General features: G+C 28.3%; 1 protein-coding gene across 1 annotated transcript; it reads right to left on the bottom strand.

Moving 5' to 3' along the window:
* Positions 1-1,643: 1,643 nt before the first annotated feature.
* On the bottom strand, positions 1,644-15,591 carry LOC119607668 (serine/threonine-protein kinase mig-15; the record flags this gene model as incomplete). Its single annotated transcript, XM_037961722.1, has 8 exons — positions 1,644-2,581; positions 2,651-2,725; positions 2,801-2,935; positions 3,021-3,170; positions 4,864-5,031; positions 5,143-5,298; positions 5,357-5,848; positions 15,472-15,591. Coding segments are annotated over 8 exons (1,470 nt in total), but the record flags the coding sequence as incomplete, so codon positions are not given.
* Between the last annotated feature and the right edge of the window lie 4,765 nt (positions 15,592-20,356).

Below are 20,356 nucleotides of genomic sequence, written 5' to 3'. Positions count from 1 at the left end.
CACGTTTTAAAGAAAATTTTCGAAAAAATTTCACTTTTTAAAGAAAATTTTCGAAAAATTTTCTCTTTTTATAGAAAATTTTTCGGAAAATTTCTCTTTATATAGATAATTTTTCGGAAATTTTCTCTTTTTATAGAACATTTTTCGGAAAAATTCTCTATTTATAGAAAATTTCTCTGTTTATAGAGTTTTTTGGAAAATTTCTCTTTTTATACAAAGTTTTTCGGAAAATTTCCCTTTTTATAGAAAGTTTATCGGAAAATATCTCTTTTTATAGAAAATTTTTTTGGAAAATTTCTCTTTTTATAGAAAGTTTTTCGGAAAATTTCTCTTTTATAGAAATTTTTCGGAAAATTTCTCTTTCGGAAAATATAGTTAATTTTTAGGAAAATTTCTCTTTTTATAGAAAGTTTTTCAGAAAATATCTCTTTTTATAGAAAATTTTTTCGGAAAAATTCTCTTTTTATAGAAAGTTTTTAAAAAAACTTCTCTTTTATAGAAAATTAAAAAAAAAAAATCTCTTTTTATAGAAAATTTTCGAAAAATTTCTCTTTTTATAGAAAATTTTAAAAAATTGTTTCCTTTTTATAGAAAATTTTCTGTTTTTATAGAAAATTTTTAGGAAATTTTCTCTTTTTATAGAACATTTTTCGGAAAAATTCTCTATTTATAGAAAATTTCTCTTTTTAAAGAAAGTTTTTTTTGGAAAATTTCTCTTTTTATAGAAAATTTTCGGAAAATTTCCCTTTTTATAGAAAGTTTATCGGAAAATATCTCTTTTTATAGAAATTTTTTTCGGAAAATTTCTCTTTTTATAGAAAGTTTTTCGGAAAATTTCTCTTTTTATAGAAAATTTTCGGAAAATTTCTCTTTCGGAAAATATAGTTAATTTTTAGGAAAATTTCTCTTTTTATAGAATATTTTCAAAAATTTTTCCCTTTTTCTCTTTTTATAGAAAGTTTATCGGAAAATATCTCTTTTTATAGACATTTTTTTCGGAAAATTTCTCTTTTTATAAAAAGTTTTTCGGAAAATTTCTCTTTTTATAAAAAGTTTTTCGGAAAATATAGAAAACTTTTCGGAAAATATAGTTAATTTTTCGGAAAATCTCTCTTTTTATAGAAATTTTTCAAAAATTTTCCCTTTTAATAGAAAATTTTCGAAAAATTTCTCTTTTTTATAGACAATTTTCCGAAAATTTTCTCTTTTTATAGAAAATTTTTCGGAAATATTCTCTATTTATAAATTCTCTATTTATAAAGTTTTTACAAAATTTCTCTTTTCACTTTTTGAAGAAAATTTTTCAAAGTTCAAATTCATAAAAATAAATCTGTTAATAGTGGCTTATTAGCCTTGTAAAAAGATTAAAAACATTTAAAAACTCAAATTTTCCATTAATTACAATTCAAAATCCTGTTAACAATTTAAATTATGTCTTTAAAATGTTGTTGTTGTTTTTTGTTGTCTATATTATTAATTATTATTCTTATTAATTGCTGTTGATTGATTTCAATTGTGTTTTTTTCTTTTTTCAAGTGTTCATAAAATTGTTTTTCTTTTTAAATTATTGCATATTTTTTTAAATATTTTTTTATAAACTAATTAATACACCATTGTTTGTTTTGTTGTTGTTTTCTTTTTTTATTATTATTATTATTATTTTATATATATAGTTTTATAAACCTGGTTTTAATTCTGGGGTATAATAGATACTTTTGTTTTACTTTTACTCAAAACTTATTAATTGTTTTTCAACATAATGAGCTTGTTAATAATTTGAATGCTTTGTTTTGTTTCACTTTCATTTTTAAATATATTGCAAAATCTAATATATTTTTTGTTTTTTTTTTTCAAGTTAAATAGAATATGTTTTCATATGTTTTTGCTTTTTCATTTCAAGTTAATATGAATATAAATTGTTTGTTTTTATTTCTGATTTTTCTTCAATCTTAAACTAAGCAAGTTTTTTTTTTAATTTCTAAAAAAAAAAATTATAATAATAATTGATATAAAATAATTAAATGATTTGAAATTTTCATAAATCATTATCATCAAATTGCGTTTATGTTTTTTTTCTCGTTTATATATGCAGGGTTACAAAAAATAATGAAAAAGAAATAATTTAATATTTTTTTGTTATAAAAAAAACAAAATTTTCTGTCTCTCCTTTAGTATGCCTCTCGATCCATAGATAACTGTAGCAGTAATTTTTATGTGTAATTGTTTTTATTGGGAGACTTTTTTCTAGCTTTTCAAAATCTTTCGTTAGTTGTTGTTTTCGTTTTTTTTTTTAAATAGCGAATAGCGAATTCAATTTAACTTAATTACTGCTTTTCTCTTTGTTGTTGTTGTGAAATTACTGTTATTGTTGTTGTTTCTTCATAGTTTGATCTATGGACCATATTTGTTACCAGTTCGCCATACCCGGTTTATTGAGAGTCATGAAGTAGATTTGACACGATGAAGCACCTTTGGCACTGCTGAAGAATACCTTGTCATTGCGTTCGCATAAAAATTTCAAACGTTGTGCTTTTTTATGCATGAATACACCATCCAAATGGCCTGTCTCAACAGAACGGATCTGTAAAATAAGCGAGAGATTAACAATAATTAAAATGAGTTTCATAATAAAATATCAAAGTATATTTACCTCTATTGCTTTATTGCCCCAGCCCATAATTTGTCCAGTTCCTATATAGGCTACTGATGTTGGCATTTCACCCCACTAAAATAGTAGAAAAACAATAACATTTTACATTAATTATTTTAAAATTTAGATTATTAAGATAAAAAACCTCACCTGTAGCACTATATTTTTCGATACACGTCCCACTGTATTGACATAAACACCTTCGTTGTCATAGCATAATAATAACTGCATACCATTTGAATTTGGAAGAGCCACAATACAATGAGGAATGATTGCACCCTGAGTCTGTATATTTTTTAAGAAAAAAAAAAGAACAATATTCATTACAAAATAATTAAAGAGAAAGCTAAAGCTTTTTACAAATACTTACATGCTTAGGAAGATAAATATCGTATACTTCAGCTGAATCTAAATCGACGGCATGGAAACCTTCAGCAGAGCCATAAATGACCTTCAGTCTAGATTGATCTTCAATGGTTAGATCAACTAACAGAGGACGATGTTCTAATTCACCGAAATTCTAAAGAGAGAGAAAAAGAAGAGACACTTTTGAAGACTTTCTTTAAAAGAAGAGAAATTTTTAAAAATTTCGTGAAAAATGTGAAAGTATTGAAGATTTTCTTTTAAAAATGAGAAATTTTACGAACATTTTCTATAAAATGAGTAAATTTCCGAAAAATGTCCATAAAAAAGAGAAATTTTACGAAAATTTTCTATGAAAAGAAAAATTTTCCTAAAAAGAGAAATTTTTCGAAAAGTTTCTATAAAAAGAGAATTTTTACGAAAATTTTCTATGAAAAGAGAAATTTTCCGAAAATTTTCTATAAAAAAAGAGAAATTTTCCGAAAAGTTTGTATAAAAAGAGAAATTTTCCGAAAAGTTTCTATAAAAAGAGAAACTTTCCGAAAAGTTTCTATAAAAAAAAAGAAGTTTTCCGAAAATTTTCTATAAAAAGGGAAATTTTCCGAAAATTTTCTATAAAAAGAGAAATTATCCGAATATTATCTATAAAAAGAGAAATTATCCGAATATTGTCTATAGAAAAGAGAAATTTTCCGAAAAAATTCTATGGAAAAGAAAAAATTTCCGGGAAATTCTATAGAAAATTTCCGAAAAAAATCTATAGAAAAGAGAAATTTTCCGAAAAAAGTTTATGGAAGAGAGAAATTTTCCGAAAAAAGTCTATGGAAAAGAGAAATTTTCCGAAAAAAGTCTATGGAAAAGAGAAATTTTCCGAAAAAAATTCTATGGAAAAGAGAAATTTTGCGAAAATTTTCTATAGAAAAGAGAAATTTTGCGAAAATTTTCTAAAGAAAAGAGAAATTTTGCGAAAATTTTCTAAAGAAAAGAGAAATTTTGCGAAAATTTTCTAAAGAAAAGAGAAATTTTGCGAAAATTTTCTAAAGAAAATAGAAATTTTGCGAAAATTTTCTAAAGAAAAGAGAAATTTTGCGAAAATTTTCTAAAGAAAAGAGAAATTTTGCGAAAATTTTCTAAAGAAAAGAGAAATTTTGCGAAAATTTTCTAAAGAAAAGAGAAATTTTGCGAAAATTTTCTAAAGAAAAGAGAAATTTTCCGAAAATTTTCTAAAGAAAAGAGAAATTTTCCGAAAATTTTCTATAGAAAAGAGAAATTTTCCGAAAATTTTCTATAGAAAAGAGAAATTTTCCGAAAATTTTCTATAGAAAAGAGAAATTTTCCGAAAATTTTCTATAGAAAAGAGAAATTTTCCGAAAATTTTCTATAGAAAAGAGAAATTTTCCGAAAATTTTCTATAGAAAAGAGAAATTTTCCGAAAATTTTCTATAGAAAAGAGAAATTTTCCGAATATTGTCTATAAAAAGAGAAATTTTCCTATAAATTTCTATAGAAAAGAGAAATTTTCCTAAAAATTTCTATAGAAAAGAGAAATTTCCGAAACATTTCTATAGAAAAGAGAAATTTCCGAAAAATGTCTATAGAAAAGAGAAATTTTCCGAAAAATTTCTATAGAAAAGAGAAATTTTCCGAAAAATTTCTATAGAAAAGAGAAAATTTCCGAAAAATTTCTATAGAAAAGAGAAATTTTCCGAAAATTTTCTATAGAAAAGAGAAATTTTCCGAAAATTTTCTATAGAAAAGAGAAATTTTCCGAAAATTTTCTAAAGAAAAGAGAAATTTTCTATAGAAAAGAGAAATTTTCCAAATTTATTAATGAATTTCTTTAGTCTTACCTTAAATGCCATGAATTTATGATATGGTTTGGGAGCCCAGGCATAAATTTCTATAGAGTCTTTTAATGCAATCACTAGGAACTTAATCCTTTCATATTTAACAATTTTAAAATGTACAGCACCTTGTAAATCACCAACATTTATCCAACCATTGCGACGTTCAACTTGCTAGAATTGTTGAAAAAAAAAAAAAACAATTATTAGAATCATAAAATCGACAAATTTTTTAAACAATGTTTCGACTTTCATTTGGAATTAAGTTATAGAATTAAAACTTACATCTGATAGACCATCAGTTCTTAAAATTTTCGATTTCAGCCAGGATAAATAGTAAACGCGTACACGATTCTTTTTACCCGATATGGTAACTAAAATATTTTGTCCTTCTAAAACTTCCATTTGTTGGAAGCGACGACGTGATATTAATTGATAGACCTAGAAAAGAGAAATAATTAACATTCAAAATACATTCCATAACATATCACAAGCTTACCTTTCCCTGACCCGAACGATCCAACAGCATTAAACCATTCTCGGTGCCAATCAATAGATTAACACCCCAGAGTGCAGCACACAATATTTCGGAATTGAAACGTTTCTTATATTTGCGTATTTCGGGCGTATCACTGGATGCTTCATGCGATGTGGGTGTAACATTAACATTGACATGTGATTCACGTCTCGAGGGACCAGAACCGCCAGCACCAAAACCAAAGGTAAGAAAACTACGTTGTTTCTGTTGTAGGGCATAGGGTGGAACGGGTAGAGCAGCCGATGAAGTATTGGAAGAGGAAGAAGCAGATTTATGTAAAAGATTAGTAATACTACTAGACGAACGTGTCTTTGAGATTGAATTCTTTGGGCTATTTTGTCTTGACGACGAAGAATTCAACGAAATTGTCGATTGGGGTGAATTGTTAGAGACACCGCCAATAAACGATTTCGATGGTGTGGAATGCACTGATGAGTTGATGGCCGCTTGATACTGTTTTTTTTTTTTTTTGGGAACGGTGGAAGAAAAAGAAAAGAAGAAAAGGTGGAAACATCGAAATTAGTTTGGGTTAAAAAAATTTATATAATTTACAATGGAATATTATTAACTATATATTACAAAGAGAATTATCGCCGTTGATCGTTTCATATTAAATCAAAATCTTTAATTTCAATAATTTGGAATAGGTGTTGAAAATTGTACAATATTAAGAGATACAGGAGAAAGTACTTTTTTGATACTTTTTTATACAAAATTTTCTATAAAGAGAAAACTTCCTCTAAAAAGAGAAATTTTCCGAAAATTTCCTCTAAAAAGAGAAATTTTTCAGAAAATTTCCTATAAAAAGTGAAATTTTTCCCAAAATTTTCTATAAAAAGAGAAATTTTTCCGAAATTTTTCTATAAAAAGAGAAAATTTTCCGAAATTTTTCTATAAAAAGAGACAATTTTCCGAAATTTTTCTATAAAAAGAGAAAATTTTCCAAAAATTTTCTTTAAAAAGAGAAATTTTCCGAAAATTTTCTTTAAAAAGAGAAATTTTTGTCGAAAATTTTCTATAAAAAGAGAAATTTTTCCGAAAATTTTCTATAAAAAGAGAAATTTTTCCGAAAATTTTCTAGAAAAAGAGAAATTTTTCGAAAATTTTCTATAAAAAATGAAATTTTTCCGAAAATTTTCTATAAAAAGAGAAATTTTTCCGAAAATTTTCTATAAAAAGTGAAAATTTTCCGAAAATTTCCTGTAAAAAGTGAAATTTTTCCGAAAATTTCCTATAAAAAGTGAAATTTTTCCGAAAATTTCCTATAAAAAGTGAAATTTTTCCGAAAATTTTCTATAAAAAGTGAAATTTTTCCGAAAATTTCCTATAAAAGTGAAATTTTTCCGAAAATTTTCTATAAAAAGTGAAATTTTTCCGAAAATTTTCTATAAAAAGAGAAATTTTTCCGAAAATTTTCTATAAAAAGAGAAATTTTTCCGAAAATTTTCTATAAAAAGAGAAATTTTTCCGAAAATTTTCTATAGAAAGTGAAAATTTTCTATAAAAAGTGATTTTTTTGAAAATTTCCTATAAAAAGGGAAATTTTTAGAAAATTCCCTGTAAAAAGAGATATTTTTAGAAAATTCCCTATAAAAAGTAAACATTTTCGGAAAATTTCCTATAAAAAAGAATTTTTATTGAAAATTTCATATAAAAAGAGACATTTTTCGAAAATTTTCTATAAAAAGTGAAATTTTTCGAAGATTTCCTCTAAAAAGAGAATTTTTCCAAAAATTTTCTATAAAAAGAGATATTTTACGAAAAAGTTTTAGAGAAAGTACCAAAAGTTCAAAACTTTAAAAGCTTCCATTCGTATGATGTTCTAGCTCCCATTTATAATACAGAGATTTTGAATTAATTATTAAACGGTACGGGATAAATTGTCTAATTAATTATTTTATATTATTTTCTTTATACATAAACCTTTTAAATATTAATTTTATATAATAACATGTTTATTTTTAATTGTTTAATAAATAGTGGAAATAACTTTACTCGAGTCAATTACATAGTTTTTATATATATACAAAAATTAGCATGCCCAATTTCCAATTCTCTAAAAAAATACTACATTATAACTCGCTATAGATAAATATTTCCTTTACTTAAAAAAAGGGAGTAAAAGGAAAAATTGTTAGTTTTATTATTAATGTAAAAATTTTATTTTTTTAAATACTAAATTTAACAACAAAAAAATATGGAAATAATAAAAAATAAAATGTGATTAGTCTTTCCCAGACGCCATGAAACATAAAAAAGAGAAGCTGTAACATTTTTTAACTGAAAATATATGCACTTTATTAAAAAAATTGTGTGCACGCAAAAAAGTTATTTTTTTGCTTCAATTTGCAAAAGAGAGATTAATATATTTGTGTTTAATTTATATACAATTTGTTTAAGTAAAATATTTATTAAATTTGTTGTATTGTTAGAATTTTTATTAATATTTTTATAGTTCTTGTTTTAATGTTTAAATGATTGTGTTTTTTTTTTTTGGTATACATATGTTAGAGTTAATTAATTGAACTGTGTAAAATTTGCAAATGTGTGCTAAAATGTTCAATGTTATATGTATATGCCAAAAGCTATAATTACAATTTCATTACTTTATGCATTCTACTACTAATCTATACTTTTAAATCTTTTAGAAAATTTTTTACTATTTATTTAAATAAATCTCTATATATGTAAATGATCTATAGTAGGAAATATATACTCAACATACAGTCAAGAATTTATTTAGGACTGACTAGAACTGAACTAAAACTGAACTGAAACTGAACTAAACTGAACTAGAATGAACTAGAACTAGAACTGAGAACTAGAACTGAACTAGAACTGAACTAGAACTGAACTAGAACTGAACTAGAACTGAACTAGAACTGAACTAGAACTGAACTAGAACTGAACTAGAACTGAACTAGAACTGAACTAGAACTGAACTAGAACTGAACTAGAACTGAACTAGAACTGAACTAGAACTGAACTAGAACTGAACTAGAACTGAACTAGAACTGAACTAGAACTGAACTAGAACTGAACTAGAACTGAACTAGAACTGAACTAGAACTGAACTAGAACTGAACTAGAACTGAACTAGAACTGAACTAGAACTGAACTAGAACTGAACTAGAACTGAACTAGAACTGAACTAGAACTGAACTAGAACTGAACTAGAACTAGAACTGAACTAGAACTGAACTAGAACTGAACTAGAACTGAACTAGAACTGAACTAGAACTGAACTAGAACTGAACTAGAACTGAACTAGAATTGAACTAGAACTGAACTAGAATTGAACTAGAACTGAACTAGAACTGAACTAGAACTGAACTAGAACTGAACTAGAACTGAATAGAACTGAACTAGAACTGAACTAGAACTGAACTAGAACTGAACTAGAACTGAACTAGAACTGAACTAGAACTGAACTAGAACTGAACTAGAACTGAACTAGAACTGAACTGAACTAGAACTGAACTAGAACTGAACTGAACTAGAACTGAACTAGAACTGAACTAGAACTGACTAGAACTGAACTAGAACTGAACTAGAACTGAACTAGAACTGAACTAGAACTGAACTAAACTGAACTAGAACTGAACTAGAACTGAACTAGAACTGAACTAGAACTGAACTAGAACTGAACTAGAACTGAACTAGAACTGAACTAGAACTGAACTAGAACTGAACTACTGAACTAGAACTGAACTAGAACTGAACTAGAACTGAACTAGAACTGAACTAGAAACCTGAACTAGAACTGAACTAGAACTGAACTAGAACTGAACTAGAACTGAACTAGAACTGAACTAGAACTGAACTAGAACTGAACTAGAACTGAACTAGAACTGAACTAGAACTGAACTAGAACTGAACTAGAACTGAACTGAACTAGAACTGAACTAGAACTGAACTAGAACTGAACTAGAACTGAACTAGAACTAAACTAGAACTGAACTAGAACTGAACTAGAACTGAACTAGAACTGAACTAGAACTGAACTAGAACTGAAATAGAACTGAACTAGAACTGAACTAGAACTGAACTAGAACTGAACTAGAACTGAACTAGAACTGAACTAGAACTGAACTAGAACTAGAACTGAACTAGAACTGAACTAGAACTGAACTAGAACTGAACTAGAACTGAACTAGAACTGAACTAGAACTGAACTAGAACTGAACTGAACTAGAACAACTGAACTAGAACTGAACTAGAACTGAACTAGAACTGAACTAGAACTGAACTAGAACTGAACTAGAACTGAACTAGAACTGAACTAGAACTGAACTAGAACTGAACTAGAACTGAACTAGAACTAAACTAGAACTAAACTAGAACTGAACTAGAACTGAACTAGAACTGAACTAGAACTGAACTAGAACTGAACTAGAACTGAACTAGAACAGAACTAGAACTGAACTAGAACTGAACTAGAACTGAACTAGAAATGAACTAGAACTGAACTAGAACTGAACTAGAACTGAACTAGAACTGAACTAGAACTGAACTAGAACTGAACTAGAACTGAACTAGAACTGAACTAGAACTGAACTAGAATGAACTAGAACTGAACTAGAACTGAACTAGAACTGAACTAGAACTGAACTAGAACTGAACTAGAACTGAACTAGAACTAAACTAGAACTGAACTAGAACTGAACTAGAACTGAACTAGAACTGAACTAGAACTGAACTAGAACTGAACTAGAACTGAACTAGAACTGAACTAGAACTGAACTAGAACTTAAGTAGAATTGAACTAAAACTGAACTACATGTGAAAAGAAATTGAATCAGATCTAAACAAGAACTGAAGTAATAAATCTAAATTATTTTAATTTGACTAAACTTAAAGTACTTGAATTATAAAACAACATTTTTAACACAAATCTAAATAGATCTAATATAATGAAACGACACATAACCTGCACAAAACACTTAATAAAAGTACTTTGATTTTCAATAGGAATTGTCACATAACTGCTGACCTTTCACCTTCTCCCACATAAAAGAACTATTGACAACATTTGACTTATTTCAAACATTTGAGCAAATGTCAGAAAGTTGCACAAATTTATAAAATATTATAGCATTTTTAGTAGAGAGAGAGAGCAAGCATGAAAAATATCCCCAGGGACATAGAATATCCCACTGGTATAAATTAGATTTTTAAGACAATGTTTATCTTTCTTGATAAATGTCAAACAAACAACTAGTGCTTGGGAAACAAATTTAAAAATCTATAAAGATAATAATGATTTTACTATACATAAAATATTTATACATTAAAAATTATATTTAAATTTACACACAAATACGTTAAAACAAATAAAATACAAATTTAAAACAACAAGAAAAAATAATAGAAATGAAATTCAAGGAGTTTTACAAAAAAACATAGAAGGAGTTTGTATTTAAACACACAAATAAAACAAAACTAAAAAAACAATAAATAATTTAAATATTTTAGCAATAATGAATATTTTACATTTTATTAAAAAAAAAAAAAAAAAACAAAGAACTTTAATGTGATTTACACACAAACACACACAGTAAGAGACAGACAGCGAAAGTAATACAGACAGTGAGTGAGAGTGTGAAAGAGATACAAAATGAATTTACATAAAATGATTTTTATATTTATTTTATTTTATACATAAAACAGTTTTACATAGTAGGTACGAGTATTTATTTTATTTTTTTCTAGCAAATATTATAGTTTTGAGTTGATAAAACTAATTTTTATTTAATTTAAAATCAATGAGTTTAATATTATTTTACAACAAAAAAAAATAATTGATTTGGTTTCATTATTTGATTTTTTTTTTTTTGCATAATGATGAGAGTAGAGTTTTGAGAATGAATTGATTTGATTGATTTGATACTTACTATTATTGCATTTGGTAATTTTGCCTACAACATTTTCAATATTCATTTTAATCGTAGTGGCCATCAGCTCACAGAAAACAAAACGTCGCGGAAAGACAAAGCACAATGATATATAATATATGAAGAAAAATATTTATAATATTTGTTGGTTGGTTATCAAAATACAAAATAAATTAAAAACAATATATTTATACTTTTTTTTTCTAAATAAAATCTGAATTCAAGCGAAATTAATTATAATTTAATTTAATTAAAAAAAAACTAAATTTATAACTATGTAAAAGTAAATACTAATTCAACTACGATTGTAAAGGTAAGATAAACAAACATGTTTTAATTGAAAAAAATAAAATCTACACAAAAAAACCTAAAATTTATATTATTAATAAAACAATTTAAATGTTGTTATAAAACAACAAACTGAATAAAACACAGAAATAATAGTTAAACAAACAAAAACTCAGTAATTTAAGCGATTTTTAAGGTCACTTTGGCTTTTAATCATAATTTGTTATATTGTTTGGTCCAGTTAAAATGACTTGAGGAACTAGAACTGAACTAGTATTAAGCTAGAACTGAACTAGAACTAAACTAGAACTAAACTAGAACTAAACTAGAACTAAACTAGAACTAAACTAGAACTAAACTAGAACTAAACTAGAACTGAACTACAACTGAACCAGAACTGAACCAGAACTGAACTAGAACTGAACTAGAACTGAACTAGAACTGAACTAGAACTGAACTAGAACTGAACTAGAACTGAACTAGAACTGAACTAGAACTAGAACTGAACTATAACTGAACTAGAACTGAACTAGAACTGAACTAGAACTGAACTAGAACTAGAACTGAACTGAACTGAACTAGAACTGAACTAGAACTGAACTAGAACTGAACTAGATCTGAACTAGAACTGAACTAGAACTGAACTAGAACTGAACTAGAACTTAACTAGAACTGAACTAGAACTGAACTAGAACTGAACTAGAACTGAACTAGAACTGAACTAGAACTGAACTGAACTAGAACTGAACTAGAACTGAACTAGAACTGAACTAGAACTGAACTAGAACTGAACTAGAACTGAACTAGAACTGAACTAGAACTGAACTAGAACTGAACTAGAACTGAACTAGAACTGAACTAGAACTGAACTAGAACTGAACTAGAACTAGAACTGAACTAGAACTGAACTAGAATTGAACTAGACCTGAACTAGAACTGAACTAGAACTGAACTAGAACTGAACTAGAACTGAACTAGAACTGAACTAGAACTGAACTAGAACTGAACTAGAACTGAACTAGAACTGAACTAGAACTGAACTAGAACTGAACTAGAACTGAACTAGAACTGAACTAGAACTGAACTAGAACTGAACTAGAACTGAACTAGAACTGAACTAGAACTGAACTAGAACTGAACTAGAACTGAACTTAAACTGAACTAAAACTGAACTAGAACTGAACTAGAACTGAACTAGAACTGAACTAGAACTGAACTAGAACTGATCTAGAACTGAACTAGAACTGAACTAGAACTGAACTAGAACTCAACTAGAACTGAACTAGAACTGAACTAGAACTGAACCTAAACTGAACCTAAACTGAACTAGAACTGAACTAGAACTGAACTTAAACTGAACTAAAACTGAACTAGAACTGAACTAGAACTGAACTAGAACTGAACTAGAACTGAACTAGAACTGAACTAGAACTGAACTAGAACTGAACTAGAACTGAACTAGAACTGAACTAGGACTAAACTAGAACTGAATTAGAACTGAACTAGAACTGAACTAGAACTGATCTAGAACTGAACTAGAACTGAACTAGAACTGAACTAGAACTGAACTAGAACTGAACTAGAACTGAACTAGAACTGAACTAGAACTGAACTAGAACTGAACTAGAACTGAACTAGAACTGAACTAGAACTGAACTAGAACTGAACTAGAACTGAACTAGAACTGAACTAGAACTGAACTAGAACTGAACTAGAAATGAACTAGAACTGAACTAGAACTGAACTAGAACTGAACTAGAACTGAACTAGAACTGAACTAGAACTGAACTAGAACTGAACTAGAACTGAACTAGAACTGAACTAGAACTGAACTAGAACTGAACTAGAACTAACTAGAACTGAACTAGAACTGAACTAGAACTGAACTAGAACTGAACTAGAACTGAACTAGAACTGAACTAGAACTGAACTAGAACTGAACTAGAACTGAACTAGAACTGAACTAGAACTGAACTAGAACTGAACTAGAACTGAACTAGAACTGAACTAGAACTGAACTAGAACTGAACTAGAACTGAACTAGAACTGAACTAGAACTGAACTAGAACTGAACTAGAACTAGAACTGAACTAGAACTGAACTAGAACTGAACTAGAACTGAACTAGAACTGAACTAGAACTGAACTAGAACTGAACTAGAACTGAACTAGAACTGAACTAGAACTGAACTAGAACTGAACTAGAACTGAACTAGAACTGAACTGAACTAGAACTGAACTAGAACTGAACTAGAACTGAACTAGAACTGAACTAAAACTGAACTAGAAATGAACTAGAAATGAACTAGAACTGAACTAGAACTGAACTAGAACTGAACTAGAACTGAATTAGAACTGAACTAGAACTGAACTGAACTAGAACTGAACTAGAACTGAACTAGAACTGAAAAAGAACTAAAATTGCACTTAAACTGAACTAGAACTAAACTAAAATTGTAATGGGATCTGAACTATAATAGAACTGAACTACAAAAGATAGACATTAGAACTATCACTGTGCTAGAATTGTATTTGAACAGATTAGAAGACTTCTAGATCTGAATTAAAACTGTATTTCAAAAAAACTAGAACTGAATTAGATCCGAACTAGAACTGTATTCTGTAACTGTGCCCTAAAAATCCACTTAAATTACATGAGCCTTAAGATAATTAAAAAAAAATATTTTCTTAAAAAGTTGTCTTGTCTTTTCTAAAGAAAATATTCGCCATAAAACTAACGAATGAAAAATTCACACCACAACACCATTAAGTGTACTACAAAATATTAGTCACAATTTTGTTTTTTTTTTATTTAGTAGTGTGTACTTCTTTTTCCAAATTAGAGTATTTTAATTATTTTCTTGTCCATTAAACTGAGGCCATTTAATTTGGTTTTGTGTTGGAGGAGCAGTTTTTTGATGTACTTTTTCTTAAATAAATATGGTGAGTTTGCTTTTGTATATTTTGTATTTTTTTTTAGTACGAACAAATAAAACAATAATAACATATAATAAAAGCAAAAAATAAATGTTTATGATAAATTATGATGATTAAGACAATGAAAACAAATAAAAACTAAAAATTACTACTTAAACAAGAGACAAATCAGCACGAGGTACGAGCGTTTTGTTAAAAGACACACACAGCATTTAAAAAATTTTGAAATCAACAAAATTAAAGAGCAGAATTTTAAATTTGATTTATTTTTCTATAAATATTTAATTAAAAGCATAAAAAATAATAAATTTAATAAATCATCTTGAGTTTGATAAGTGAAGACAACCTCTTATGTTGGACAAATATTTATACAATTTGGGAAATTATTTGTTCTACACCATTTCCAACAGAAATAAAAACTGAACTAGATCTTAGAAACGAACTGGAACTGGTTTAGAACAGAACTGATCTACAACTTGAATATTAATAATTTTAACTTGGAAATGGTGTAGTTGAAAATCTAAAAATCTTTAAAACTGTTTTTATTTTAAGCCAAATAGAAAATATTTAATAATTTTCTCCATAACTGTGTGTTGTTGTCTTTATTATTTAAGAAAAACAAACAAATATTTAAAAAAATATATTTAAAAAAGAAAAATATTTAGCGTCAGAAAATTTATTTATGTATTATTAATGGCCATAACAAATTTAGTAAATTTGTTGACAAAAGACAACGTTTTTGTTTAATAAAAATAAAACAAAAATTAATAAACAATAAACTAAACGACAAAAAATTAACAAAACAAAGCGCTTAACTAAAATTATATTCTTTAAAAAAAAATCTCAAACTAAATTATTAAATAATTATTTGTAATTTAAAACAAAATTAATAAATAAGTAATTTGGAAAAGTCGCAAAGAAATGAAAATAACATACAAAATAAACTCGTATCACTTACCTCCTCACTGGATGATTTATCATGACGTGGTGGTGTTGCTGGTGAGGCTTGACTAAGCAAATCGGGCAAAACACTGCTGGTACGGGTACCGGGTGTACCAAGATTTTCGGTATTACGATTCTATTGGTAAGAAAAAAGAATAGAAGAAAATAAAATATTAGGATTTTAATATTATCAATTTGTTAGCACATAATATATGAAATGGGCAGGAGATAAGGTTTTGTTTTAATACAATTTTTTATTTTATTAATGGTGAATGGAAAAACACCTGATGCTTAAGTTATGGTGGATGTTTTATGTGAGATTCAAGCTGAAAATGCTATGGAACGATTTTAGCATAAAGAATGATTCAAATATCAATAAAGAACCGTTTAACTTGAGGACAACTTGATAACATTACTGAAACGTTAATAGCGATTTTATCGGAAATATGCCAATAAACAAATACTGATCTAGAACAGATCTAGAACAGATCTAGAACAGAACTAGAACAGAACTAGAACAGAACTAGAACAGAACTAGAACAGAACTAGAACAGAACTAGAACAGAACTAGAACAGAACTAGAACAGAACTAGAACTGAACTAGAACTGAACTAGAACTGAACTAGAACTGAACTAGAACTGAACTAGAACTGAACTAGAACTGAACTAGAACTGAACTAGAACTGAACTAGAACTGAACTAGAACTGAACTAGAACTGAACTAGAACAGAACTAGAACAAGACTAGAACAGAACTAGAACAGAACTAGAACAGAACTGGAACAGAGCTAGAACAGTACGAGAACAGAACTAGAACAGAACTATAACAGAACTAGAACTGAACTAGAACTGAACTAGAACAGAACTAGAACAGAACTAGAACAGAACTAGAACAGTACTAGCACAGAACTAGAACAGAACCAGAACAGAACTAGAACAGAACTAGAACTGAACTAGAACTGAACTAGAACTGAACAAGAACTGAACTAGAACTGAACTAGAACTGAACTAGAACTGAACTAGAACTGAACTAGAACTGAACTAGAACTGAACTAGAACTGAACTAGAACTTAACTAGAACTGAACTAGAACTGAACTAGAACTGAACTAGAACTGAACTAGAACTGAACTAGAACTGAACTAGAACTGAACTAGAACTGAACTAGAACTGAACTAGAACTGAGCTAGAACTGAACTAGAACTGAACTAGAACTGAACTCGAACTGAACTAGAACCTGAACTAGAACTGAAGTAGAACTGAACTAGAACTGAACTAGAACTGAACTAGAACTGAACTAGAACTGAACTAGAACTGAACTAGAACTGAACTAGAACTGAACTAGAACTGAACTAGAACTGAACTAGAACTGAACTCGAACTGAACTAGAACTGAACTTGAACTGAACTAGAACTGAACTAGAACTGAACTAGAACTGAACTAGAACTGAACTACTAGAACTGAGCTAGAACTGAACTAGAACTGAACTAGAACTGAACTAGAACTGAACAAGAACTGACTAGAACCTGAACTAGAACTGAAGTAGAACTGAACTAGAACTGAACTAGAACTGAACTAGAACTGAACTAGAACTGAACTAGAACTAGAACTGAACTAGAACTGAACTAGAACTGAACTAGAACTGAACTAGAACTGAACTAGAACTGAACTAGAACTGAACTAGAACTGAACTAGAACTGAACTAGAACTGAACTAGAACTGAACTAGAACTGAACTAGAACTGAACTAGAACTGAACTAGAACTGAACTAGAACTGAACTAGAACTGAACTAGAACTGAACTAGAACTGAACTAGAACTGAACTAGAACTGAACTAGAACTGAACTAGAACTGAACTAGAACTGAACTAGAACTGAACTAGAACTGAACTAGAACTGAACTAGAACTGAACTAGAACTGAACTAGAACTGAACTAGAACTGAACTAGAACTGAACTAGAACTGAACTAGAACTGAACTAGAACTGAACTAGAACTGAACTAGAACTGAACTAGAACTGAACTAGAACTGAACTAGAACTGAACTAGAACTGAACTAGAACTGAACTAGAACTGAACTAGAACTGAACTAGAACTGAACTAGAACTGAACTAGAACTGAACTAGAACTGAACTAGAACTGACTAGAACTGAACTAGAACTGACTAGAACTGAACTAGAACTGAACTAGAACTGAACTAGAACTGAACTAGAACTGAACTAGAACTGACTAAACTGAACTAGAACTGAACTAGAACTGAACTAGAACTGAACTAGAAACTGAACCAGAACTGAACTAGAACTGAACTAGAACTGAACTAGAACTGAACTAGAACTGAACTAGAACTGAACTAGAACTGAACTAGAACTGAACAGAACTGAACTAGAACTGAACTAGAACTGAACTAGAACTGAACTAGAACTGAACTAGAACTGAACTAGAACTGAACTAGAACTGAACTAGAACTGAACTAGAACTGAACTACTAGAACTGAACTAGAACCGAACTAGAACTGAACTAGAACTGAACTAGAACTGAACTAGAACTGAACTAGAACTGGACTAGAACTGGACTAGAACTGAACTAGAACTGAACTAAAACTGAACTAAAACTGAACTAAAACTGAACTAGAACCGAACTAGAACCGAACTAGAACTGAACTAGAACCGAACTAGAACTGAACTAGAACTGAACTAGAACTGAACTAGAACTGAAATAGAACTGAACTAGAACTGAACTAGAACTGAACTTGAACTGAACTTGAACTGAACTTGAACTGAACTTGAACTGAACTAGAACTGAACTAGAACTAGAACTGAACTAGAACTAGAACTGAACTAACCTAGAACTGAGCTAGTACTTAACTCGAAGTGAACTTTGTTTAATATTTTCAGCTTGAATTTCCACATTAGCAACATCACAATTTAAAAATTGCTTTATTATAACAATGAATGCCAATGAGCTAAACATTTCTCTGTCTTAGTGATTTTAAAATGAACAATAAACCCTTTAATTCAACAAAAATTTATATAAATGAAACACAAACTTATAATCTAAGAAAATCAAATAAAGAAAAACTAATTTTCCTTTCTGAAAAATGAACACATACAAAAACACTGAAAAAGAAATACTTTAAATACTATTAAAAATAAACAACAAAATACCCCAAAAAATGGACAAAATACACGAGGAAAACTTTTACAAATTGAAAATGTTTCATTTTATTTTTATTTGCCTTAAATATACAAAATTTGTTTTAAAGCTGATAATTTTACATAAAAGAATAAGTTAAATGTTATTCGCCAATAAATGTTTATTATTAAATAAAATAGTTTGATTTTTTGAAACAGCAGGTAAACAATTGCATCATCATCGTCATGATCATTGTAACTACACAACAACTTTCATAGTTTACAAAACAAAAACACAATAAAAAATAATTAAATTTTAATTACAAACAAAATTATTTTAATTAAACCACAATATTTTATTTCTATAAAGAGTGTTTATAATTTATTTACAATTAGAATTTAAATGTATGCAGTTGTTGGCCAAAAATAGTAAAAAACAAAGCTTTAAAACAATTTTGTACATTTATAGAAAGCTAAGTAAGATGATTTTGTTTAGATATAGTTTAAGCATAAAGCTGTTGTATAGGAGAAGCTTACACTTATGTATGAATGTATATTAGTTATAGTTTTGTTATGATTTTGAAAAAAAAGCTTTATATTGGACCTGTAAAACCTTATGAGAAATGAAATTGGAAACAATTAGAAGACATACGATGCTTTCAGTATGTTTTTACTTAATGCTAATTTAAGTTATAATGGTTCTAATGCTATTACTTGTAGATGATATACATACATACATATGTATACCTCTAGAACTACTATTATTTCACAATTTTCTGATTGGTAAAATTTGGTAAAAAATACCCGGGTACTTGCAAAAAAAAAAAAAGTTGGCTTAAATACATGTTTTAAATGGTTGAAATATGAGTAAAATCCCCAAAAACACATAACTATTTCCATAATCTGACTCCAGAGATATCCAAAAGGAAGGCTAGTTTAAAATATTTTAAAATGTATAGAAATTGCTACTGATAAGTGTCCCACAGGAGATCAACTTTAGAGAAAGTACCTGTAGGGCCTATAAAGGATGTGCTGAAGTTTTCATTCCTCCTTTTAATCTATACTATTCGAACTAGAACTGAACTAGAACAGAACTAGAACAGAACTAGAACAGAACTAGAACAGAACTAGAACAGAACTAGAACAGAACTAGAACAGAACTAGAACAGAACTAGAACAGAACTAGAACAGAACTAGAACAGAACTAGAACAGAACTAGAACAGAACTAGAACAGAACTAGAACAGAACTAGAACAGAACTAGAACAGAACTAGAACAGAACTAGAACAGAACTAGAACAGAACTAGAACAGAACTAGAACTGAACTAGAACTGAACTAGAACTAGAACTGAACTAGACTGAATTAGAACTGAACTACAACTGAACTAGAACTAGAACTAGAACTGAACTAGAACTGAATTAGAACTGAACTAGAACTGAACTAGAACTGAACTAGAACTGAACTAGAACTGAACTAGAACTGAACTAGAACTGAACTAGAACTGAACTAGAACTGAACTAGAACTGAACTAGAACTGAACTAGAACTAGAACTGAACTAGAACTGAACTAGAACTGAATAGAACTGAATTAGAACTGGACTAGAACTGGACTAGAACTGGACTAGAACTGAACTAGAACTGATCTAGAACTGAACTAGAACTGAACTAGAACTGAACTAGAACTGAACTAGAACTGAACTAGAACTGAACTAGAACTGAACTAGAACTGAACTAGAACTGAACTAGAACTGAACTAGAACTGAACTAGAACTGA

The sequence above is a fragment of the Lucilia sericata genome, unplaced genomic scaffold, assembly GCF_015586225.1.
Source record: "Lucilia sericata isolate MDLA Ls3-8-SP2 unplaced genomic scaffold, ASM1558622v1 Contig000726F_arrow, whole genome shotgun sequence".
NCBI classification, from domain to species: domain Eukaryota; kingdom Metazoa; phylum Arthropoda; class Insecta; order Diptera; family Calliphoridae; genus Lucilia; species Lucilia sericata.
The sequence above is the reverse complement of the archived record's forward strand: the minus strand, read 5'-3'. Positions and strand labels throughout refer to the sequence as shown.